General features: G+C 38.2%; 1 protein-coding gene across 2 annotated transcripts in view; it reads left to right on the top strand.

The window, feature by feature from the left end:
- PIK3C2G (phosphatidylinositol-4-phosphate 3-kinase catalytic subunit type 2 gamma) overlaps positions 1–27465 on the top strand; it is a 268609-nt gene that overhangs the window by 155167 nt on the left and 85977 nt on the right. For both annotated transcript variants that reach the window (XM_037033809.1, XM_037033810.1), the window contains 5 exons: positions 11676–11856; positions 14323–14430; positions 19446–19538; positions 21485–21614; positions 25783–25919. In XM_037033809.1, coding sequence (XP_036889704.1) covers positions 11676–11856; positions 14323–14430; positions 19446–19538; positions 21485–21614; positions 25783–25919 — 649 coding nt within the window. The remainder of the gene's footprint in view (positions 1–11675; positions 11857–14322; positions 14431–19445; positions 19539–21484; positions 21615–25782; positions 25920–27465) is intronic.

Raw genomic sequence — 27465 nt, 5'->3', positions numbered from 1 at the left:
CTCACAGAATAAACCATGCTGTTTGTGAGTCGGAAGAATGAGGGGTAAGGCATCCATAGCAGCTGTGATTTGACACTGTGGTTCCAAGGAAATCAGGTATTTCAAAGCCAGCTTCTCCCCACATCTATTAACCTGCCTCTCTGGCTGTGTTCAAACACATGAATTGTTCCCTGCACAATACGATGATTATCCAGCTTTCCCCGGAGGGCTGTGCAAGAACAAAAGGCTGAAGGGTAAGGAATATTTTTATTATTAGGTTGCTATTCTTATGAAACATTCATATAGCCAAGGAATTGCTTTGTGTTAAATTATTTTGTTTAAGAAACTTTATGAAAAAGATGCTTACACCACCTTTAAAAAAACTATACATGTATTCACAGGGGTGGGGGGGGGAGAAAAAGAAAGAAAAAAGCTGAGCTAGAAAATTCAGTTCAGAACCATACTTTCAGAGTAAGTAAGGGGAAAATATAGACATCTATTGGACTAATTTAAAATTCCACGAGTGTAGATTTGAGCATTAATTATATGTCAAGCAGAATTTATTGGATTATGGCTCATATGCGGATGGTAGTGACTCTCCATTTCTCATTGCCACAACCTGAAATCATTTGGAACCACAGGCCCAATTAAGACGGGTAGCTCCAGATACATCTGTTGTCTGTGTGCAGTTCAGCAAGATTCTAAGGCTCCTGAATGCAATCAGGATATTGGTTTTATTTCAGGGTGTTCTCCCTACGTTTTCCCAGTCCCACCCAAAACTAGCACCTATTTGAATAAATCATAGAAGGCCAGACTCTTCAAAATTGTGGGGTCTCCCTTTTCTCAAATGAGAAAAGATAGAGAAAAAGTGAGTCAGGTATATGATTTGCATCATCAAAGCAGATTTCACATATTTTATTCTTTTTGTAACTGAAATTCCTGCTTATAAATATTCCACAAAAGAATATATTTAGATTAATAAGCTCTTCTTTAATAGTTAAAAAACATTAAAAGAAGAAAGAAAATATTATTGGCACATTCTGGTGGGGACTACTCAGGGAGTTTATAGGGAGTGGGACCAAATCAAATTAGAAACTTTGAAAAGAAAGAAGGCAATCTGGAGAGCATGAGATTTCTAAGGGTTAGGAAACAGGAAGCAAGAGAAAGAGCATAAAGAAAATCACAGTAAGAAAGAGGCAAAAAAGATTCCTTGATTGTATATTTGTCTGGAGCTGAGTCGTCAGCTGGAACCCGTGTTGGGATATGGGTTGGTGATACAGAAGGATGGGGAAGAGCCAGGGCTTTGGAGACAGAAAACTTAAACTCGAACCCCTCATCCTCTGTTTGGGTGACTTTGAGCAAGTTGCTCAATCTTTATAAACCATAACATTCTCATCTGTAAAATGGAAAGAATCATGTTACCTCATATCCTAAATATGAGGATTACCTAACACAGTTACGTAAAATGCCTGTAAAATGCTTGGCATAGAAAAATGCTTGCTAAATTAATTAAGTATTAAAATTACAGAATAGTAGAGCTGGAAGGTAGCTTACCAAACCGCACAAACTCCAACTTTACAGACTAAGGACTAAAGCATTAAATCCCATGCCAGAGGTGATACAAGTAGACAATTATCATCTAAATTAGATTTTAATGGTTTTTAGGACAGTGTTAATAAGCTCGAGCTGTAAAAAAAATAATAACAAGAACATGCACTGTGTGTCTTAACCAATAGGAATTTATTTCTTGCAGTTCTGGAGGCTGCAAAGTCCAAGGTCAAGGAACTGTCGATTCCATTGCCCCCAAAGGGCCCTCTCTCTGGCTTGTAGACAGATGCTGGCTGCCTTCTCGCTGCGTCCTCACAAGGCCAGAGAGAGCAGAGAGCTCCAGTCTCTTGGCATTAATCCCATTATAGGGACCCCACTCTCATGACCTCGACTAAATTTAATCACATCCCCAAAGTCCCACCTCCAAATATCAGTATTTTGAGGTTAGGACTTAACATATCCATTTTAGGAGGACACACACATTCAGCCCACCACAGGCATACGGTGCCATGAGAAGAGCCTGGAGCAGAGGTTGAGAAGTCTGGGTTCTAATCATAGGACCTTAGGCGAGTCCCTTGGTCTTTCCGTTTGTTGCCTAATAAATGTGGGAGAGATTGTCTCGTGTTGTTCAGTTCCGTGCCCATGTAATATTATTTTCTGAAAACACAAGTGTAATTTACAGTGAGAAACATGTTTGGTTGGAGTAAGAAAGACAGGGACTAATGCGAAGCCCCTGACACAAAACAGGAGAGTGCTGAGCTAAGTGGGGTTTTTAGCGAAGGAAGAACAGGAGCAGAGGGATTCCTGGGGACCAGGGAAAGGAGGAAAGATGAATGTGAGAAAAGGGGCATGTAACACAGGGGGGCCTCGCAGACTGCCATCTCTTCCAAAGTGGACACGGGGCTAAGAGCCCATCTGTTTGGTTTGGTTTTGCTTCAGGTTTGGTAAGCACACAGGGGATGTAGTAGTGGGTTGAGAGGAGTCACTAACAGCTGTTCACAGTTTGGTGTTTAACTGAGGAACGTAATTTGAATAACACATAAAGCAGTGAGTATATTTTGGAATGAGAGAAAGGTGATGAAGTTCCTGTTCTTAGATCAAACGATTCACTGTATTTAACATGTGAACATATGAAAACATGTGAGTGGACTGGAAGGAGTTTTGTTTATTTACCTGTGGTTCTCGAGTGGACCATGCCCTTTTCCACAGCAGGATGAGTGGAAAGTGCTCTGACTGATTGTTGTAGCTTCAGGAATCTATTCAGGGGAACTAAAGTTTATTTTTTTTCCCTCATAGCTTCCAGCTAATTCTAAGACAGCGTCATTGTTGTATACCAGTAACCCTGAGTATTTCACATGCTGGGTACCATCTATGGCTAATTTTCCTCTGGAAAAATACCATTTAAGTATACCAATTAAATATGTGACTGGTCATATCTGTTAGAGATTTTATTTAAGTATATGAGAAACTACTAATTATCACAGGAAACACATACTTATATATCCACATATATGCAGTGTTAATAATCTGTTGCTAAAGAAACAAATTGACTTTCTTGAATGCACTTCTGTGCTCAGCAATGATCATCCTTAAATGAAGCCAAAATGGACACTGTTCTGTAAGAGCAGTGAGTGGAGGCAAGGGGATAAAGAAAAGGAAAGAAAAAATCTCAGCCAACTCTCTTGTCTTATATAATGTTTTTTATTGTTCTTCAAGTACAGTTGTCTCCATTTTCACCCCACCATGCCTCCCTCCCCGCCCATCCCCACGTCCTACCCTCAAACCTACCCCCTTTGGGTTTGTCCATGTACCCTTTATACATGTTCATTGATGGCTCTTCCCCGATTTTCCCCCATAATTCCTCTCCACGCTCCCCTCTGGTTACTGTCAGTTTGCTCTTCATTTTAATATCTCTGGCTATATTTTGCTTGCTTGTTTGTTTTATTGATTATGTTCCACTTGTAGGTGAGACCGTACGGTATTTGTCTTTCACTGCCTGGCTCATTTTACTTAGCATAGTGCTCTTCAGTTCCATCCATGCTGTCGCAATGATTAGGAGCTCCTTCCTTCTTTCTGCTGCCTAGTATTCCATCGAGTAAATGTACCATATTTTTAAGCAAACTATCAGATATAGAACTCAAAAGAATGGTTATAAGGATGCTCAAGGAACTGAAAGACAACTATAAGGGACTGTGTGAGAACTACAACAGTATGAAAAGGAAATAAAAATTATAAACAAGAACCAGGAAGAAATGAAACATACAATTTCTGAAATAAAAAAAACGCACACTAGAAAGAATTATAAGCAGAGGATCTAATTAGGGAGCTGGAAGACAAAGTAGAAAGAAATACCCAGGTAGAGCAGCTGCATGAAAAAAAGATTCAAAAATGTCTCATAGCTTAAGAGAACTTCAAGACAACCTGAAATTCAACCAACTCTCTTAAGATATTTGGTGCAAGATCCTCCAGTTCTCATTCCACAGTTTGAGGCTTTTTCCTCATACAATGCAATGAGCGCATTTCCTGCCGTTGTATTTCTTTGTGCACTGACTTTGATTTAAACTGTCTCAACTAGTTTTCTTTAAACTGCCTGAGCCTGGTAGGTCTCCAATAAAAGTTTTATTATTATTATTTTTAAAATACTGCCTGCACATTTCACAATCACAACCAAAGTAGATTCCATAGTTTTCTGGTCACTCTTAGATACCAAACACCTCTCACACATTTTGTCCAATTCAAAACTGCATTTCCTTCTCCTGTTCGACACAAACCTCCTCCCCATTCTCCAGCGCTTGCTGAGCCTTAGCTTGGAAGCATTGCAGTGGGTTGAGTATATGGTCTGCTCTTTTACTCATCTTCTTCTCTCTTTTTTCTGGTTCTAACTCCTTTTGACTTTGGAACAGGGAGAAAAAAAGAGAGAAACGATCCTCACATCTGATTGGCAAGTGATTGCAACTCTCTGTCCCTCATCTCTGATTTTCCAACTAGGACCACAGTGGGTTCACTGTCAAAGCTGGTGACATCATGTGGGCATCTTCTGATTTGGGCCCAACTGCTTCCTACATAAGGACTGGGTCGTACATAAGGGCCCCTTGTGTGTCTATTTGAACTTTGAGAAACTCACACATCCTTGCTTTGCCAAACAGTTGGGGTGCAGGAATGCAGGCCGCTCCTTTGCTATCTCTTCTCTTTACCCTGCTTTTGCACCATCTTCCTGTTTACAGGAGCCCAGGTAAATCAACAAATCCTCTTTCAGAGTAGAAATCTAACCTGGGAATGAGGCAACCATCTCCCATCTGGCACACATTCAAATAAATGGCTCTCTTTGAGTTTCTCTCCTCGCTGAACTTTACAAGATGTGGGCAGCTGAGGAAACACTGTTCCTCCCGAGACTGATGACTCCTGACTCTCGAACACCCATTTCCTTAAACCCCACCTGCAAATACACAGTAAGGTCCATAGGAGAGATAATGCTTGGTGTACCATGGCCTGTTAGGACATCTCCCAACCAGCCCTGAAGAGTCGTCTGAACTCCACTGCTTCTTAAAACATGGAATACCTGTTGTCTCTTTATTTTAATCTTGAGTGTTGGTGCATAACTCCAGGGCAAAAATGGAAGTTCCGCTCTACATGCTGATATAGATGCTTCCTCATCTGAAGCCATTGGTTGGTACCCTCTTATTCAGCCACTGCAGCCTTCTAGTTGGTACCATTAGAGCAAAGCTCTTATTTCCCAGAGCAGCTGCATGTACTGCCTCCATCACTGCCCTTAGCCATCAGGATTTTTGTCTAGTCCTTTGTTATGAAAGCCCTAAAAAATCCTTATCATTGCCCTGCTGTGCTCATTAGTACAACAGTTTTACTCAAAAAAGAATCTCTATTAGATACTCAAACACTTGGCTGGACAAGGCAACAGATGGTACATAGGCCTATTCACACTTTTAAATGAGTCAAAAAATATGTTAGTAGTAATAAAATAGCAATAATATTTCAGCAATATAACAGAATATGTAATTCCAAATTGACCCAGATCAAATCATTTTTGAAATGTGCTTTGGGGCTTTTATGGTCCACAACAGAAAGCCATTTTTATTACTTTTATAATTCTTTGATCTGAAATAGTATACTCAGATTGATCACTCATCTAATTCACCAGACTTGCATCCAGATGACTTTCCTTTATTTTCAGTAACTAGGTTTGCCTAAAAATATCCTCAGAAATAACACTGGGGATGTTCTAAAAATATGCTCCATCTTCTAAAGTCAATACAAAGAAAAGAAGGAAAGAAATGATATGAAACTTGACATTTTTATTGGTTTTTCACAGAGCAACAAACAGCCCCAAAGTTTCAGTGACACACAACAACAACAATGCCATTTTCACTGGTGTGGCACATGGGCTGCAAACTTGGCTTGGCTCACTGGACTCCACACAGCAATGCTCTGCTCGGCTCCACATTGTCTTTGCATTCCCGGACTGAGGGAACAGCCCCCAGCTGGAACACGCTGTTCCCATGGCAGAAAGCAGAAGTACAAGAGGTCAAGCCAATCCATGATAGCACATTCAAATCATCTGCACAAACACGGTCGTGCATTTCATCCAGTTGCATCCTATTGGCCAAAAAAAATTACATGGCCAACCCTAATGAAAGATGGAGAAGTGGGCTTTGCTTATGGGAAGGCACTGGAGGTCACCTAGCAAAGAATGTGGATGTATGATTTTTTCCAGAGAAGAGAGCATAGAGTCGGGAATAATAATGTAATGTAAAACATAGTGCGAGCACAATGAAAACATCATAAATATGAATATAATATAACATTCCAGGAGACTACTTCACAGGTGGGCATAGATATATCATAACAGATCAATATTAGGTATATAAATCGTAGTATGAGGATAAAGGTTACATATCTTATGGACTTAAGTCAGTTACACATCTTATGGACTCCTCTCATATATTTGTTTTGTAAAAAGGTGTACAATCTCTAGAGTATGAATTTCTGAATATGTTCTTAATTTATTCCCCTTTAATACTTTTGTCTTTAAAGTTGTTACAAAATGGTTTGCTGACAAATACATGTTGCAAAATAATTATTGATTGTGTTGTCAGTGGAAATCAGGCTGTTCCACGGGATTACAAGGACAGCATTCCGAGGACCCACACGCGGGAGATTGTGGGGTGGCAAGGTTTCTGCAGGTGAGAATATGCTCCTAGGTTTGCACTGCAGGCTGCCCCTGTGTCTCGTCTCCCTCATCCCACCGTGGAAAAAGTTCAGTTGTGTCTTCAGCAAGGCAAAAACAGAAGTCAGTGTCCAAAATATCTGATCCATAGTAAAGCTCAGTTCTTTGGAGTCCACACATCTGCTGCAGACCCCAGTAGCTGCTAGACTTGCATGACTGTGAGCTCATGAGAGCTCATGCAGACGCATAGGTAATTGCATTACCAGGCATGTGGAGGGAGAGAGAGAGAGAGAGAGAGAGACAGAAAGAAAGAGCTCTTCTTTGCTCCCCTGGGTTGTATTAAATTGGGTTTGGAATAAACCAGGTGCTTTTTCCAAAGAACCAATCAACTTCCCAAGCTTTTGTGGGCTTTTTGATGGGTCTACCCCCTGGCTAACCCATTGTTCCCCAGGCTAGACTGACAGGCCTCTGTGGTCAAGTGGCCCTCCCTCACTCCTCTAGCAACCTGGTACAGGAGCAGGGAAGATGGGGGTGTTAACCCCCTTGGAGCACAAGACTGTGGTCCCTAGAGCATGAAAAGCTGTAGCTTCTTGGTGAAGCAAACAGCTCATGTTCCCCAGTTTATTAAGCTCAATGTCTAACTCCCTTTGCTCCCCTTTTTTATATTAATAACTAGTTAAGTACCTATGGTAACAATGATAAATTACATATCTGTAGTCTTAGCCCATATAATACTTCTTAATTCTATAATGCAAAATTTAACAGAATTTTAGTGCTATGTATCTGAAAGACCAAATCAATATTCTAAGAATGAACTCATCATAGGAGGCAGTTATCTTTGCAAGGTATATAAAATGTATCAAGTTTGGGAAAATATTAATCAACCACAACCACTGAGAAATCAAGTTGCAAAGGCTAAACAAGTATATACTTTTTACCTCTTTATACACTATTGAAGTCTTAAAATTAATAATTCCATATCAAGTATTGGATTTCAGCCTTTATGTGTCTCGGGGTTATAAATACACTTGAAGAAGCCACATTTTAGAATCTATCTGTGTTTAAAAATTGTTCTACCAGCTACACACCTTGCCCCGCATAAAGCAGCAAAAAACACAGGTATTGGGACGGAGAGATCCTGGAGTGATTCGAAATTACTCATCTTTTTGTGCAGTTCACTTTTCTTCTGCTCCTGGATGCTGTGATCCCTCTTCAACCACAGGAAATACACAAGTAGGTAAAAATGTAAGACAGTCCCTGAGATGGGGGATATGGTGCTGCTGAGAACTAGAATTAAGGCCTTCGCTGAAGGGGGAGTTATGGGGCAAGGAGGGCTGAGACAGTGTGATTGCTCTGCTCTGCCCTGCGGGTAGACTGATGAAGTGAGAACTACCCATGCTTTTTCTGTGGCTATAGCAAGTCACTCACCATGGGACCAGAGGCAGGGAAGAAATGGAGAAAAGCTCAAATTTTTAAGAAAAATCTCCATTTCATGCTAGCTGAGGCTTGTGACTCTCAGGTCTCCCTGAGTCCACCACGATATCCTTAGTTTAGGCAAATCCCTTCGTGATATCCTATAACAAATGTGCTCAGTCACACTTCCTTCTCTTTCTGCTTACTGCCCCTCATTCTCAACACTGTCAAAACCTTCAATCAGCTAGGTTTTATGCTTTTACCTTCATTTTAATATTGTCATTACATACTCTTTGTGATATGCACAAAATAATAGCAGATCAAATCATTCCTGGGTCTTGCAGACAGTAGGATAAATAGATCTCTGGCCTGTAGAGATTTAGTTCACAGTTTGTAAACAGTAACATTGCCTGCATCTTAAAAGCCCAGTTATTCAACACCAAATCTTATGCAATACTTCTCAGTCCCTTGACCTTAATTTAAAAAATTTAGTAATAGACAGAAAACTGTACTTGAAAAATAATTAAATAAAAAAATAAAAAAATAAAAAAAAATAAAAAATTAAAAAAAAAATTTACTTAGTGTAAGCAATACTGTTTCTCCCAGGTGACAACATATTTTGAAAAGGATATTTGTAATGAGCAGGGAGAGTGGCCAACTGTTTTCTACAGTCTTATAACAGAGGCAGTGGGTAAAAACTATGCCATGAGGTGTTTATCACTTCCTGTCGTGACTGTAATTGATACGGAACTGAATGACCACCCACCCCAAACTGTCAACTTTCTCTGAAGCTGTTTAAAATTAAAGGATATGTTAATTTCTCTTGCCAGTAAAAGTGACTGTGCCTCTCCTATCGGATTCACAACTCTATCATTTCAATTCTGCAGTTTGTAAGAGCAAGACTCTTCATGAAGCTGAGTCAAAAGCCACAGAGCTTGAACCAGATCTCTCCATGGGAACATGTCACCTTCCAGGGACGCAGTGTTTGAATGAGGCATGCTCTACTAGAAAAATAATTAAATGGGATGCACTCAGTTTTTTTCACTTTTCTATTTTTTTAGAACGCAGTCACATATTCTCCCTGCAAATCTCCATGCTCTGCTTTATTGTGAGCAAGAAATCACACTGGGTTTTTCTCCCTTGAATTCGCTGCTCATAAAGGAAGCAAATACATTTCTAACACAATAAAAATTATTCTCAATATAAATTATATAATTCTGACACTTCCTATGACCCTAACCTAAATAGGTATCTTTTCTTTAGTGATTTTAGTAACAACGTTGACCTCTGTGTGGAGTAACTTTTTTTTTTAGCAAAAAGTAGCAGTTAGGTGGTGATACAGTTATGTATGTATTTACTAGAACAGGTTCAAAATATCTTTTAAAAAAGTAACTCAGTATTCAAAGTGTATAAAAATTCCGGCAACGGTTGATAAGAGCTATAGAAATACTCTAACGTTCAACTCCGTGTCTCACTGAAACTCAAGTAGACCGTAAAATGGTATATTACGAAAGCCCCCAAAGCACTATGCCAATCTGAGAGGTACACAATTCTACATGAACGTTTGAGGTTTGATGTGTTCGTGCTTGCATTTGCAGCTTTCCAACTCATGCTCAAACACCACTCAGCTTCTCGGAGCTTCCAGACAATGGCATGACTCACTTATTATATGTGTGAGGGTGCAAAATCTCACCGAAGGGGTGGGTAGATGAGCTTTGTATTCCTTGCTATCGTTCTTAGATTAAAAATCCATCATGAGTCCCTTGAACTTTTTCTTTAGTGCTTCCCAGAACTAAATAAGAAGTATTATTCCACTCAAAGTTTGTATTTCTTTTGTGAAAGTAAAAGAGGTGCCAGAAGATAAGTTGGCTTCACAAGAGTGACAAGAAAGCAGACCTTACCCTCCACCCCAAAATGCAGACTCATTTGATTCATTTTTTCAACTTAAATGTGTAGGAACAGAAAACAGAGAACAAAAATAAAATTGTGTATTCGTTAGAGCCTGTAACATAATATGTGTTGAACAGAGATACAAAATTAAAAATGCAGAATGAAACTCATCTACGTATTCTTTGGCTGCTATCCTTTCTATTTTCAAATCTCATTCTCACAACAGTTTTCTTCTAGTTCCTTGAATGCTAATATTTTTCAGGGGAGAGGAAGACTAAAGACCAGTTAAGGTTAAAAGAATCAATCACAGGGAAGTTAATATTTAGAGAAATTAGTTTTTTTAATTTTATTTTAATGTTTTACAGCATGGTAGCAAGTAAAGTTTAAGCACACAGAAACTAATTTCAAGGCAATAGACATTGTCACTTGGAAGACGGAGCATTCAAATATTTGTCACTGTTCCATCATCTAGTGAAGTGTTCTTAAATTTTTGGACGTTCTGTGCCTCCCTCATCTGTGGTGTGGGCTGAATACCAGGCGACGCCAGAGGCTGGCTTGGGGAGGCCGCGAGATACAGATGAGTTCATGTGTTTTGACTGAATAATTGTGCATTGTGTAGCACCTTTCCAAATGTATCAGCTCCATTGATGTTCTATACAGCTCTGTACAGTCAAAGTTACTGCTTTTTGTACGGCCTTGTTAAGTGACTGGCCTATGTCACCTTTATGTTGTAGGGCTGGGACTTGAAGCCAGAAACGAAAGAAAATAAAAACCATGGTCTTGCCTTTACAATATCCTCCTCTAGGTAGTCAAGGGGAGGTGCTGGCAGAAAGAGCAATATGGAGATAAATGACAGTATGGAAACATCATTTTTTATTTTAAAATTATTTTTATTTAGCTCCATGTAATGTTTTAAAATTTTTATGGAATTTATTGGAGTAACATTGGTTAATAAAATTATGTAGGTCTCAAATATACACTTCTGTAATGCATCATCTGTATACAGCATGGTGTGCTCAGCACCCCAAATCAAAATAGAGTAACAAAAAAAATAGAAACAGACCTGTGGATACAGAGAACAGATGGTCAGCTGTCATGGTGGGGAGGAAGGCTGGGGGACTGGGTGAAAAGGTGGAGGGATTGACCAAAGAAGAAAAAATTATAGACACAGACAATAGTATGGTGATTACCAGTGGGAAAGGGGGTGGAGGGAGGCAGAAGAGGTTAAAGGGGGGTTAATGGCGATGGAAGTGACATTATCTTTCAAAGAAAAGCAGAAAAGGACGGGGGTTGACGATTGTGTCACAATATATTACAGTCACTTATAAATACTATTTCTAAAATTCTGTGTTCATATTTTAAGAAGTCAAAAATATGCTGTTAAGTGTTTGTTATATGATTCAGAAGCCTGAAAGAAGAAAAAGTGTGATGTGAACTGAAATGAGAAAGTGCAGGTCTCTTATTGATTCCTCACGTTAGTAATCTCATTAGCTCTCGGAGGGAACTTGATGGCGGCCAGCAAACAACATTCTCCCCTTCTAGGCTCTTAAACTGCCCACAGGCACCAAATCCAGATTAGTCTGCAATGCACTTCTTTTTCTTGGTGGAAGAGGTTAAAAAATCAGCTTTATGTACAAGAATTCTTTTTCTCTCCTTCCTTCAGGCTGCTAAAGGATGCACAGAATGAAGCTTACTTTAAAAGCTGGTATCAGAAGCTGTTGGCTGCTCTCCAGTTTTGTGCAGGGAAAGCCTTGAGTGATGAGTTTTCCAAGGAGATGAAACTTATCAAAATTCTGGGAGACGCTGGGGAAAAAGTCAAGTTGGCTAGTGACCCTCAGAGACAGGTTTGTTGAGAAATCAATCTTCATGGAGTGAAGTATTTTGTTTTCCATCTTGGGTTCCATTAAGTTTTAATTTCATAGCTTAGAAAGCAAACTCTTTTGTCTGGATATGGGGCACAAGTCAATTACTTAATTAAGTTTTTTTTTTTTCATTTTACTATCCCGAAGTTAACGATAATGTCTGTCACCAGGACATGGCTTTTTGATGTGAGTAGCCACGTAGCAGACAGATAGTATCTGACAAAAGTGGCCAGTGTAACACAAAAGCAGTTTGATTAAAAATTGCAGATGATGTAATTTCCTCAAAATGGCAGCACTACTCAGACTTGTAGCATAAGCACAGGAGGGAACTTTCTAGGGGGCCCTTGTCCAAGGTACAAAACCTAGGTCTAGATTTTTCTAACATTGCACTAATCAAGGTCACGTTTTTAAAGCCTTTTGCCAAAACAAATGAAATTAATCAAATGAGAAATTAATAGTGGTGTGGAATGCAATATTTTTAAAAAGATCCAGGATAGTCAAAGTAGTGTGTTTCTTTAATTACTGATTATAATAATAACGGACTTGGCTATTCTTCTTCTGGATTTAATGAAAAAAAAAAAAAACACCTGCTCTTTTTAATTATCAGCATCACTAGTTCCTTTCAGTGACATAAACCATTCATTAGATTCTCTTAAGTTCAACATTCTAGTTGCAGGGAGATAGTGGACATCCATTCATTGAAAAGAACATCATTCAATAATAATTAAGTACTTACTGCAGACTAGGAATTATGGATAAAAAGATGACTAAAACGTGAATCTTGTCCTCAAGGAAGCTCCGAGTTTCACTCCACCCACTGTTTAAAATCAAGAAGAGTTTTCAACAAAATGATATGAAAATAGAAATAGGTAAAGTGTTCCAGAATCCTTTCCCAGCCCAAGATTTTTCCTGCTGTAATTTACCTAATTCAGTAGAAATAACAGAAGCTATGCAACTTTATCTACTTAGGAGATAGAAATTATTTTTAGATGGGAGACATATAAACTGGTTATACTGAGAAGCCTTAGGCATATAACATTAGGGGCAATGAAAAAAACGATTCATCCCCATTACTGCAAACTCACTATTTTCGAGATAGACAAGAAGTTGAAGTAAGTAAAATAAATTGCTTTAAACTTTACAAAATTTGTGTATAGGTTAGGACATTATTATGTTCTAAAATTCCCCACATATTTAGGTTATATATGATACTTAAATAACTCTGGTGCCCCTTTGACCATTTGCACCATGGTTCAGAGTGATATTGACATTATTCTCTCGAATATATGTATTTATTTTATTATGACTGGCTGATTTTGTGACAACACATCATTACACAATAATAGGAAGAGAAAAAGAGAGAAGTAGGGAAAGCATTGATAATTTTTCCCAATATAAGTTACTGTTTATTTTTTATTTTTTAAAAGTACACTCATTAAACCTAGCTATATGAAATTAAGAAATTCTAATTAAATGAAGAGAAATTTTCCTCCGTACTATTCTTCAGGCAAATCCAGGCATAGATACGACAAAGGAGGACAGAAAGAGTGCTGTAGGGGGATTTGGCCTCATTCCTCCACCTTGTTCTTCTGCATTCTGGGGGCAGTAGATGGTATTCTTTGTCAATGAGCCAGGAGGAAGAGCTAACGCACTCTTGAGAGTTAGGTGAGAGTTATTAATGTGACATCCTCATTTTTAGAATTGGGCTTAAAGAGCTTTCAAAAGTGGGCTAAAATGAGCTTTCTTATTTTGGAATTATTATTGCTATTTTGTTTTGAATTGTTATTGTTGTCCCCCTCTTTTTGTCAGGGGATGCACAATTCTAAAGGTGTTGTTTGTGGTCTCAGACCTTCCAGAGATACTGTGGAAGAGAACTGTGGAAGGAAGTTGAGAATCAGAAATATACTCATTGATATTTAGTAAACGATTTATACATACTGCTGTTTCTGACAGTTGCCAATTGTCTGCAAAATCATTTTCATTACTATTGCCCACAATATATATGAACTTTTTCTGATATGTACTGTTACTATTAAGCATAAATCTTGAGAATTACAAACTAAGACTTTAGGAAATTATCAAAAATGAATCACGTTAGTAATTACTTACAGCCAGGGCTGGACGTTTGTGGGCCACAGTTCAAGTCCAACCCATCAAGTTTTATTTGAACAGAAGGAGTGCTTTGTTTTGGTTTTACCTTTAATTGAATTTAAAGTCATTTAGAGAGGTCATGCACTAATTAATTCTCCATTTTTTCCCAACATTCCCTATTGTCTTTTGCTTGCTGCCTTCTCAAATGCGGTTACATAACCTACCCGACCTAAAGCATCCAAGCGTGTAACCCTTGATTTAAAGAATTTATTTAATCAATGCAAGAAAATCATAACTTGAAGAAATAGTCAAGTTCTTTGCAGTTTCTAAAATGCTTTTTCTTATGATTTATCACAGGAGGTACTGAAGAAAGAGATTGGCAGACTAGAAGAATTCTTTCAGTGTATAAATACCTGTCATCTTCCTCTGAACCCTGCCCTCTGTATAAAGGGGATTGATTGCCATGTAAGCCAATTCATTCAGTAGACTAGTTGAGTATTTTGGTTCTGTATTGTTTAGTTCACTGTATGTTTTTGAAATGGGAAAAACAATTTATAAAATCTTATTGCAACTTTTTAAAGAAAAAAGGAATTTTTCTGTACTTTGATGCACTATGGCCAGTTGAGATCCCATTAGCCTCGTCAGACGATTGGTTGGTTTAGAAACAAACTACAACACAGTCCAGTGGAAAAAAGTAAACACTTCTCACTGAATTGATTCATGATTTATTCAAAATGGTTGATTTGGTGATTCCAAGCAGGCTGAGTTTCATTTCATGCTTATTTCAATTATGCGCATACTTGTGTCTCGTACACCAATATATCATTAGCCACAACATCCCCATTTTGATTCAATTTAAAATTCATTTGTGCTCATGTGTCAGTGTGCTATATAACACAGTTTGTGGTTTTACTAGTGCCTGGAAAGTCCTTCCTGATGATGTCACACTGTCAAACCCCTTCTCTTCCTAAGCCCCTTTACTTTGACAGAGAGTCATCCTTTCTCCTCTGTTCTCCATGAGCCTTAATATTCTCCTTCTCAAAAGCCAAAAAGTAGAACCACAAATAGAGAGAAGGATTGATCAGTGAAATTTAAAAGTGAAGAGGTTAAACTCATGCATGCACCAAAAAAATGTTACTTAACTAAAGTTTAAGACCAAGAAAACTAATCCAATAATTAGGAGAAACAATAAACCATTATTAGTAAGAACACAAAAAGTTTTGCTAAAAACTTAGTACTATCACCTTTATAACTGCTGTTAGGAAGGCACCCTATAAACTTTCCTAACATGCTGCATAAACGCATTTTGAAAGAAATGGCATCAGTTCCATTCATTGAATATGTATGTCCATTCGGACTAAAATCCATACCATCACTAATTTTTTCAAATTATGTAACTTTTTCATTGTTAGCAGTGAATCTGATTAATGCTGAAGATCCATGGAAATAGAGTTTCAAAGACACAGTATCTCAAAGTAATAAGAACAATATGAATCATTGAATCCAGATGTTGTTGTTTTTTCTTGTTTCTGCTTTCTTGGTTTGTTGTTGTTGGTTAAATAGACTTTTTTTCTATTAAAATTCCATAAGAATTTTGTTTTGTACATTTTGGAATGTAGGGTGCTAGACCTAGTGATTGGCTGCTATGAGTATCCATCCAGGTGAGTTCACCAGACCGAAGGTCACAACCCAGAAGTCACCACCCCTAGTGTTGCGATGGGCACCACGCTCTCCTGCAGCAGCCTACAGGCAGCAGTACTTTCCCTGAGACTGGAAAGTGCCCAAGTCAGAGACAATGTTTTTGAACACATTGTCTCTGACCAGCTGTTTGTAGTACAAGGCCGCCGCACCTGCCAGGACACATACGGCAGCTGATGCTCTCACCTACAGAACATTTTAGTCTGTCCTCCTGTCCTTCTGAACAACAAGGAGGCCTGAAGGGATATTGCATCTGAAAAGGCAATCAATGTGCCCAAGTTAACAATCAGAGCCCACATCTGGTTGGCCACTGGAGGACCCATTCTGGAAAGAACCTCTATGAGTATAATGAGTACGATAAGACCTTCAAACAGACCTGTCAGCCAGTGGTTCATCTGAGAGCCCTCTGAGAGAGAACAAGGCAGAAAGTGTGGGAAGATTTGTCATCCCTGCTCCCATCTCACTAAATACCAGAGAATCTGTAATTGGGGAAAACCTCATAAATGCGATGAGTGTGTAAAAGCCTTTGCCCCAAGCCCCCTACCCACTGACTACCAGATAGCCCGTATTGGGGGAAGTCCTTCTGAATGGCATGAGTGTGGGAGAACTTCACTCAGAGTAAAGTCTCTTCCAACATCAGGCACTCCACAGGTAAGAAATCTTAGAGCTGAAACAACTGTGGGGACGCTTTTTCAACTTTGGTGGAAACCTGCTCAACCATCAGAGAATCCACGCTGGGAAGAAGCTTATGAATTTAGTGAACATAGTAAGGGCTTCGGTGAGATTAAGTGTCTTATTTGGCATCAGAGCCTCCATCCTGGGGACCAAGCTCACAAATGGAGGCAGTGCTGTAAAACCTCCCATCAGAATGTTGCATCCACCACCCATGAGAACAAATGTTGGAGACTTTCAGGGTTTCAAAGATGTTACTTTATTGGCCAAGTTTAACCTGTGCAGGGGTGAACTCTCAGAGTGTTCAGAGACACAGTGCCCACAAGGGCTACAAATGAGAGTCGCACCTAGCGCTTACAGCCAAGTCCTTATATAGAGGCAAGCAAGCAAGCGTTGCACAGAAGCAGATGTGGCGGTTAGCTATTGGCTTACAGAGCCCGCGCTCGGGAACAGGGTGGGGTCTGACTCAACTGAAAGGAAAATTTTGAAACTAAACAGATGGCAATCAACTTACAGGATGTTTGCTAGGGACGCAGGCTCCTTGGGGCCGAGACTGTTTTTCTTGTTTCCAACACAGAACTCTCACACTGTTAACTCTGCACAAATTTGTAGCAGAGAAAAACGTTTTGAATGCAGTCTGGCAAGGCATTCAGTCTGGGTAAATGTCTTATTTTATATCCAGACTTCACACAAGCAAAAACCTCTATAAATGTGGAAGATATGCACTCAAGACTCACACTCCACTGTATCTGAGAGAACTCACACTGGTGAGAAATCCTACGAGTGCACATGTAAGGGAAGGTCTTGGTTATAGCAGCAACTTGATGATACACCAGAGCCTGATAAATTCTTCGGCCATGGGAAAGTCTTTAGTGAAAGTTCACAGCTTATCATGCATCAGATAGTTCACACCGGAAAGAAGCCCTATGAATGCACTTAATGTGGGAAAGCTTACAGTCGGCATTTTAATCCCCATCAGTGAGCTACACTGGAGAAAGTACTCGGGTGTGGCTCAGTCCATTTCTTCAAGAATGGCTCTCCAGGATGGAGAGCAAAGGTCTTATGTTTGAGTGAAGCTCTCTTTGTAGGAATCCTCACCTTCGTCTCTTCTTGGAACTACTAATCACAAAGGACAATTTCCTATTTCCTTTATGGCGGCTAAGGGATGGATCATGAGAGTGAATGGGGAAAACTTAATGCAATCTTTCTCTACTTTTGGGAAAGTAAAAACCACACATTTTTTTTTTACTAATAGATTCCCTTTTAAAAATTACTTTAACTCTATTTGATTAATGTGTACTTCTCAAGATCATAGGTCAAATCTTTGTTTCTCTCTTGTAATCCTTCTATGTCACCATTTGCATCAACTCATCAGACTCTGATTCACTCTTTTCTATTTCTTGTTTATAGCCCTCCTGATTTACGTTCAATTTCTACTCGAATGTCTCCTTGTTTGACTTTTTCTACCTAGAAAGACTTTTCTTTTACCTGCTTGCTAACTTATATCTCTCAGAATCTGCAAATCCCTATGCAACACTGAAGGCCTCTTCTTCAGTCAACTAATAAAGGGCCCTGTAAATTATCTTCTACTTAATGCATGAGTGTGTACCTGTACAAATCTTTTGTAAGCTCTTTGAGAGTGTATATGGTGTCTCTTTCTGTTAGCATATAGATAAGGGTTTGTGCAGAATAATTGTTGAATGCATCGCATTTTTGACATGACTGCACATGAAAACCAAAACATGAAACAGTGAAAGCAAAATAACTCTGAGTGATGTAATTAAGACAAGGGGCTAAGCCTTGCCTTTAGCCTTTCTTTTGCCCTTTGTCTCTTCCCCAGTCTTGGGATGCCTCAAAGGGACCCCCAACAATAGAATGAGTAGTATTTAAAAGCCACTCACCTAGACTCATGCCTGGCCTAGTAAAGGTTTTCAAGTGCAGTATCATGACAGAAGGTCATATGTTCCCCGATTGACTTATTCTTACAGCAAGAATTCATTACTCACCAAACAACCTCATCCATTTACTATAAAAGCTCAGACTGATTCAGTAAGCAGGAGTGTCTGTTTGCTACAGGATTAAGTGAGATTTATGTTGATAGGTTAAGTTAGGAAATAGATCCTTTTCTCTCAGCTTTTATTGATTTCAAACATCTCAGAAATAATGATATTCAAACTGATCCTTCATCATGTATTGATGTCATATATTAAGTTGATAAATTGAAAGTATCAAGTTCTTTTCCTTTTTCTAGTATTGACCATACTCTTCACTGTCAACATGAACTCGCTAATAGCCGAAAAAAGTATAGCCTTTTAATACTCAAGCAATCGTAAAATCGTAAAATGAAAATAAGCTATCAGGACAGTATAATAGAAAGTAATCCATATGATAAAGCTGAAAATGGAAATTCAAATTATAATTTAAAAAATAAAAAATGCAAAATGTATGTTGTACTCATATTTGTAAAGGTAAGAAAATATTCATTAATAAAAAGGGGGAAAGAGTGGGTTGATTTTTTGAACTGCCTAATTAGTGTCAGGCTCATGTATCTGTTGCAAAAATGGGTAGGGTAGGGATTATACTTCCCATTTGACAGTGGGATACAAACATTTCAGTAACTGACCCGAGGTTTTAGAGCTAATGAGTCGAAGAGTCCAAATTTGAACTCATTTAGGGCTTTCTTAACTCTATCTCTATCCATGTTTCTTTAGTATGCTGTGCAGCAGAAATCATTAAAAGGAAAAAATATTTTTAAATAGCAGTTTTATCTTTTCGCTATTAACCAGCTAGCATGAACACGACACTTACATTCCGCTCAGTTTATGTAAGTCCCCAGCATATCACCACTGTTCAGGGAGGAAAAACATGTAGTTGGAAATTTATGACCTGCCAAAAAGCTGGCTTCGCAGTTTCCAAGCAAAGCTATGGTTGGTAAGACTAAAGTTGTTGTTGTTTTTCTTAAATAAGTAATTGTCTTTGTTCCAAAGTATAAAAATTATTCATATGTGTTATATTTGCTCAAATAACAAATTCTGCAAGGGGCCATAATTTCCTTGAAATTGTTCTTTTTGCTTTATTTTGCTCACCATTTTTCTTTTCTCCTCCTATAGGCATGTTCATATTTCACATCTAATGCTTTGCCATTGAAGATTACTTTCATCAATGCTAATCCAATGGGCAAAAATATCAGCATCATTTTTAAGGTACAGCAACTCCTGAAGCATGAAATTGATTACATTGGTAGAAATACTTGATTGATTACTCACAAAAAATTACTGTTGCTATTTTCCTCTGGCAGCAACACAGAAGATTCCAGTTATTTTTGATTTTGCATTTTTTAAAGAACTATAGTACATGCCAAATTATGATTGGCAATAAATCAAATATTATTGGCTTTAAGCCAGTGAACCTTCAGTGCAAAACTTGAGAAAATGTTTCAACAAACAAACTTATACAATCACTTTTGTGTAGCAAAGAAAGTGGAATGTGTGGTGAGCCCCAATGTAGAGAGGTTTCATTTGGCCTCAATAATAAATTAAAATCAAATTACTTGTTACTCAAATAATATGTTAATTTAACATAAAATTTTTATCTGCAAGCACTTGCTGATTTTAGCAATTTGGATTGTTCTCTTTTTAAAAAATAAAACATAAATATGGGCCATATCAGTCTTTATCACAAGTTCCATGACAAAACAGAGTAAAATGTTATACACAGGTAAGAAAAAGAAGCTCAAGAAAAAACTGTAAAAAGGAAGTAAGGATTTGCCCATCATCCAGCTAGTCTGAGCAATTATTCAGTCAAATCAGACAAGGTCTCAGAGTGATACTTTTGGTGGATTCTGATTGTTTTTGAGGTAATGATTAGTACACGCATACATTTTTTTGATATATGTAACCTCAAACAGTAATGGTCCAATGATTCTGATATTTGCTGAAGAAAGCAAACAACATGGAATTTCATCATGGCATAATTTTCTGCATATAGAGAGCATTTTCTTCTTTTAAATTTTATTGGATTTTTTCCATCATCATTTAGTCCCCTTATAACTCCCTCCTCCCCCATAATCACCCCACTGTTGTCCGTGCCTATGAATCCTTTTTCCTTTTTTCTCAATCCCTCCACCCCTTAGCCTCCCCCGGCCCCACCACTAACTGTCATCCTGCTTCCCATATGAGTCTGTGCCTGTTTTTCTTTCTAGTTAAGTTTGTTCATTTGATTCCACGTAGGAATGAAATCATATGGTATTTGTCTTTCTCTGACTGGCTTATTTCACTTAGCAAAATGTTTTCCACCCATATTGTTGCAAAGGGTAACATTTTCTTCTTTTTTGTGGCCAAGTAGTATTCCACTGTGCAAATGTCCCATAGTTGTTTTATCCATCCATCCTGATGGACACTTAGGCTGCTTCCATATCTTGGAGATTGTAATTAATGCTACACAGCGGTACTTATATTCTTTCAAATTAGTGTTCTGGCTTCAAAAAAAGAAAACATTTGCAAAATAAAAATTCTTACTATCTTAAAAGCATAGCACTATTCTTTCCCTTTGGATATATTTCATTTTTTCCACCAATACTAGAAAATCTCCCCTTTATTATTTCTTATTTTTTCAAAGACCATTTACTCTGATATCTGAAAACTTTTCAACTGCCTTCATATACAAGAAGTCAATGATTCAATGTCTGATGAATCATATGTGGGCTATTTGCTCTCATAGTGAAGACGCTGTTGGTGTTCGAGATGTATGTCAGTGCATACATTTATGGAGCACCAAATAATGTTTCTCTTAACTCTCTCTTGGCTGAGTCTGAGATTTGGATAAACATTCATTCAAACTCTCTTCACTAGACATTGAGTCTGAGACACTTCACATAGATATTAAATTGAAAGATTATTATCAGGGAACAACATTCCACACAGCTTCTAATTCAATGGCTGGAGCTTCTAGAATTACTTAAAAGAAAGTTCTTATTTTCTTTGCTCTTCTATGAGAAACACAAGGTCCTATGAATGCTAATAAAACAATTGAAACCACTGTTAAACCAGGCTGAAAATTTATTCAAGGGAAGAAATGACATATACCTTATTTGAAAACTTTTAAGGGAATTCAGAAGGAAACTCAGAGTGTATAATTTTGTTTTTAACAGGCTGGAGATGACCTTCGTCAGGATATGCTTGTTCTGCAGATTGCTCAAATGATGGACAATATCTGGCTTCAGGAGGGCCTGGATATGCAAATGGTCATTTATAGATGCCTGTCCACAGGAAAAAGCCAAGGTCAGTATAGATTAGATAGAGGGTTGATTTACATTATTCATCTTATACATTCACTGGTAAAATGCCACCAAATTCTCCCCAGCACCCATTTTAAACCATAAATTATAAAATCTAAAGACTTATGCATAGTCATTCTTCTTTTTTAAAAATTTTTTTAGAAACAATAAGCCTAAATAACTTACAAAAAGCATAATGTCTTTTTTAGTATTAATTAAAACCTTGACAACCCAAATGTTAACTGTGAAATTCTTTTATGTGTCATTAAGAATTAGTTAATTAATAGCTAATTTCTTTTTTTTTTCAAGGCAATGATAGAAGAGTCAACTCATTCAAAAAATACAAACAATTCAATAAATTGTTGTTTATTGACACAAAATTTTTAAAGTTGCAAATGCTTAAAAAGTTCTAAAATTTGTAAATACATTATAAGTCCCCACTTAATTTTTAAAAGACTTCTGAGTAAAGTATTAATATCAACAGTCAAGGGTGATCAAATAAACTGTGAACAGAGTTCCACATTTCTTTTCCTTTATAAAACCTAACACATTGTTATGGAAATACAGTTACATTTATACACATTACAAATGTAATGTGTAATATACACATTACATTACAATTGTAATGTCACTGTCTACTCAATTATTACCAAGACATCAGAGGTAAAAGGTAAAATTGTATGTAATTACAATCATGCTAAATTGAAGAAACAATTATAAAGATATCTTATAATCTTTTTCCATGTGGTCATTGCCACTTAGAATTTCATTAAAGTAATTGGTATAAATTATAGCAGATATTTCTGCATAAACAAAAAGATAAAAGAGAATCGTAGAAATAGAAAAGGGACCTAGACCCATGTAGTCATTTTTTTCTTTCCAGCAGAGCTTCAATTTAAACCCATCATCACAAAAGAAAGCCTGCCCCTCCAGTTCCCGACATCCCACCATTAGGCTCAGTACCCCAGCCAACTGTCATGTGAGATTTTAGAAGATAAGCATGGAAGCACCTCCTAGTTCATTTAACTTGCAACTTGAACTTCAGTATGACTCTCTTGTTATACTACTCAATTATTGTGATTCCTACCAGAGGGCTTTTGCTTCCATGACATGTGTCCCATCCCTGAACCTTTTGTAAAGGGTTCCTAAAAGTCTTTTATCATTGCTACTCCGAAACAGTTATTCCTTGAGTTTTACTCTGCCTGTTCTCATGGGACCTGATTCTTTCACAGCCTCATATGTTGAAAGTGCAAGAAAAAAACTAGATGAGCCAAGCTGAGCTTTGGCATCACATGGATCATCTTTGCTTCAGAAGTTGAGTACATACATCACTGACCTCAATGGAATTCTTTAGTTCCACCCACTCATTTCTCAGTTTATAATGACAGAAAGTAACCAAGGCTAAATCTTTTGAAGTGAATAAAATGATTCAGCAAAAGTGGCAGTAAACTTGCCCAAAGTTGCAGATGTCATAAATCAAACAAGTTTTTCTTCCCCCATCTACCAACAATCTTCTGTAGTTGTACAGTTTCAGATTGCATTATACTAGCAAAGTATTTCTTCAAGAAAAATAGAGATCATTAAAGCAAATGTCATTTTTAGGTTGCATTTTTAATCAGGTTCCAAGGCTTAATGAATATCTTACTCTTCTCAAGCAACATCACAAAGTAAGGGAGGGAGTACTAAAATGCACTAAACAGAGTTGTGGCCCTTGAAGGAAAGCATACTCCAGGCCAGAAGTTTACGTGACTTTATCAACATTATTGTTGATTAGAATTCTTATGATGAATTGGTATATAACGTCCCTGGAGCTTTGGAAAAGACTTATCAGAGCAAATTAAAATTTTTTAGTAATTTATTTTATTTCTGGTTCTCCAAATTTCATTGGCATAAAAATTACTCAGGGGAATTGGAGGAGTAGACATAACAAGCCCCGACCAGGGTACTAAGTCAGGCTCTCCACAGGGGGGGTGGGGGTGGGGTACTCGAGTCTTGGTGACTGGAAAAGCTGCTCTGATGTTCCTATGCACCCCTTATTTTTTTACATTTTTTTCTTTTTTCTTTTTTTATCTTTATTTTTATTTTAAAATTTATTTAATTATTTTTCAAGTACAGTTTTCTATTACTCCCATCCCATCCCTATGCACCCCTTTTTGAAAGCTCCTGCCTTTTATGGCACCACCTTGAAAAGTTTTTTCCTAAGAACCTTGCAACTTAAAGTTCGACCCATAGACCCACAGCAGGGACATTACCTGGGAACATTTTAGAAATGCAGAAGCTCAAGCCCTGTCCCTTTCCTAGTGGATCAGGAGCTCCGTTTTCACAAGATTCCCAAGTGATAATTAAGTGCATTGAAATTTGAGAAATGTTGCATTAAAAGACTATACGAATGGAACCGAACCTATGACTCAATTCACACAGAATCGTGTCAGAAGTGTTTGAAAGGTGAATGATACATACTGGATTAAAATGTAAAAAGCAAAATTTGTGATTTTAATTAATAGGCAGAATTTAGCCATCATGATTGTTACAAATTAAGTACAAGCTTTTCTGTGTAGTCAGCAATGCAAGGCTTAAGATAAATGACTTGCGATTTAGCAAAGATTAACTTCCTGAAGACAAATGTGGTCTGAAAAGTCACTGATACTGCCACAGCGTAGCATCCAAAGGGTGCAGGCCCGAGTCCTCGTTCGGGGCACCGTCAGGGGTGAGGCTACGGTGACACTTGAAACCATGGAGAGGTAATTTTCCTGCTACGTGAAGGAACTGGAAAAATGAGGAGAGGATTTTTCAGGACTAGAAAGAAGAATCACCTCTTTCTAGAGTATCCCATTACTACTAAATGCAATGCTTTATGTTTGCCATCTCACTTAATGCACATGAAAAAACCTACACAAGACCAAATACTGGTGAAGGAGGAGTGAGAATGTTATGACCCTAAGGATGTGCCCAGGATCCAGGATTTTTCTTCAGGGTGTTGGTTCTCTTTCTTTTTCTTTTTTTTTTTAACATACAGGTTTTATAGGTTATACTTGCAGCATTCCATTCCCACTCCCCATGTTTTAGTTTCTTTCTGATCCAGCAAAGTAGATGCCTAATGGTCACAACTGGGCTATGGGATATTAAGAGAGATCAAGGCCAAAGAGAGATTTTGGCCAGCACAGAGAAGTGTTTTGTTTACTATCACTGTGATCTACTTGTCTGCTGTTGTTTCATTTGAATGAAATCTTCAATTTCAAAAGCTCAACCATCTCTCCTTTACATTTGTGTCTCTGGTCCCTTTGGAATTTGAGCCTGCAACTCTTGCAGTTGTCAAAAGAGTAGAAATCAGAAGCTCTATACTTTAACTTCTTTCAAGGGCTTTATTTACAGAACTATACATTACAGGCTGTTTTGTGGGCATCAGGCCTAGGAGAGTATTAAACACTGGGTTTAAACTATTGTTCTGAGCAGAATATAAATCAGCAGGTTTGAAAACATTTACATTTCAATAATCTTATGAACACAATGAAAAGATGCCTCGATAGATACATGGCCAGTGGAGCAAAGGTCCTGTTGAAGTTCAACCAATATATGCATGCTTCCTTTGAAAAAATTATGATCATAGTGTCTCTTTAATGTTGACTGAGAAGGAAGGAGCAGGTCACTCTCTTTATGTTTACTGCAGTTATTGTGTTCACTCGTAGAAAACGAACATGTAACAATGAAGTTTTGATTAACCTGAAAATTGCCTTATATAGTATATTTTAAGTATTTGTTGTGGGGACTGCATTTGGTCTGCTCACCAAGGTCGTCATACAAGTTTGAAGGTCCTCCCTGAAACTGTGAGCGAGCGCACAGGCCCAGTGCCCACTAGCCCGCCGCTCTGTTGTGGCAGTGTGGTCTCCGTGAGGGGTCTAAACTGGCTCTCCACTCTAGTTCCAGAAAAAAATATTAAAGCTGTTTCTCGCATATCTGATCCACACACAGCAAAGAGCCTCAATGCCCCCCAGGATTTAGGGAAAATCAGCAGACAGGCTAGAGGTAAGGCTCCTTCAGAGAAGATGTGGGAAGGAAAAGGATAATCCAAACCACGCTGACAACTAGTGTTACCTAGGTAAAGATGTGTTTCCTCAGCATCCCTCATTCTGTGAAGAAAACATTACTTCCATAATCTCTTCTTCATCCATCAGGATTGGTGCAGATGGTGCCCGATGCTGTAACCCTAGCGAAGATCCATCGCTGCTCTGGACTGATGGGGCCGCTGAAGGAAAACACCATCCAGAAGTGGTTCAGTCAGCACAACCACTTAAAGGCAGATTACGAAAAGGTTTGTCCTGCTGGCACTAATTTTATTTAGTGTACTTAAGTAAGAATATACTCCAGTTCATTAGATATTTTGATTTATGAAAAAATAAGTCCTCGAGTTCTAATTCACTGAGTCACCAGCCTAGTACCAATGACCCAGTTTAAATGATATATTAACTAGATCAAAATTTCTGTGTTTGGTTTTCCTTCTGGGTGAAATTCTGGGCTATTAATAAAGACTCTCTTTGCTCACTGGCCTCTCTTATCTCACCTAAGGTACTCCTTGAACTGCTCCTTTCAAGTTACCCCTGCCTGTTTGTACATAATCTCCAATTCTATAAATATTCTTCTTTCATTTGCAACATGTCTCTTCTGCCAAGCTCTACTTTTTCATGCCTTATTCTTACAATGTTTGCAAAATGCATAATAGACTTTAAGGTTTTTTGTATCTCATTACTTTATGAGATATACTGCTTTATTTGACTGCCAACATTTTTCCCCACTGTACTTCACCCTGGCATCTGGTCTCCAGGGTACAGTTATGCAGGTTCTGTACCAGGACTCCTGGCCAAGGGGAATAGTCGGCTAGAGCCAGGCCTTGTCCCACTTGCTAAAACATGAACTGGCATATATGGGCCCACCAAGAGGCAGAGGCACCTGTGTGCTAATTCACAGACAGGTGCAACGTCGGCCAGCATTTGACTTGCTCAGAACTGTCCTGAGCACCGAAATTCCCTCCTTCCAGGAAACTGCTCTGTCCTGGGCAAACTGGGAAAACCAGTCACCCTACTGGCATGGGTCATGACAGAGAGACCCAAGAGTCCACCTATTCAAGACGTGGAGTGGACCAAAATGGAGGCTTTGGGAGAAGTACAAAGAATTAGAGGTTATCTTGAAATCTACTTCTAGGCTTTGCCCAAACTATAAGTTGGGTTTTGCTCAGATCTCTGAGGTTATATTGTTTTAGGTGTTTCCACATACATTTGCTCTTAAAAGCTGAAATGCAAAGAACGTATTTTATCTTCACTTCATAAGTGAAGGAAATCTAGACGGATAGGTTAAGTGACTTTCGTGGACACTTAGGACACCTGGAACTAAAGTGTCCCGGCATACAGTCCAGTGACATAGACTCCCAGTCAACCTGCCAACCATACCGCTTGGGGAAACTCAGAACCATGACCCAACCAACACCCATGCCTATACCAGGGTTACTCATGGTTGCATCAATTGCAAAATAATGCACACCCAAGAGAACATTTGGAAAACATAGTGCAATTTTAGCAAGTCACACTCTTTCATTTTGGCCTGGTAGACATAATTCACAATTGACTTAACATTAACCTGTTTCTGCCTGCACATTCATTGATATATACTGTACCAAACACTCAGACATCAACTGGATGACTTATTTGCTAGGATAAACATAAAATATTACAGATATCTCAACATAGCTTTTTCTGTGTTAAAAATTCAAATATTAAAAAGTTCATATTTTCCATTTCTTTGGGGATAGGCATTATTAGGCCATATTGTTTGCTCTTTTACCTTGAAAAAAAAATCACTCAATA

The sequence above is a fragment of the Sturnira hondurensis genome, unplaced genomic scaffold (assembly GCF_014824575.4).
Source record: "Sturnira hondurensis isolate 20B ecotype Veracruz unplaced genomic scaffold, ASM1482457v3 Scaffold0021795, whole genome shotgun sequence".
NCBI lineage: Eukaryota > Metazoa > Chordata > Mammalia > Chiroptera > Phyllostomidae > Sturnira > Sturnira hondurensis.
Note: the sequence above shows the minus strand (reverse complement) of the source record. Positions and strands in the feature narration are given on the sequence as shown.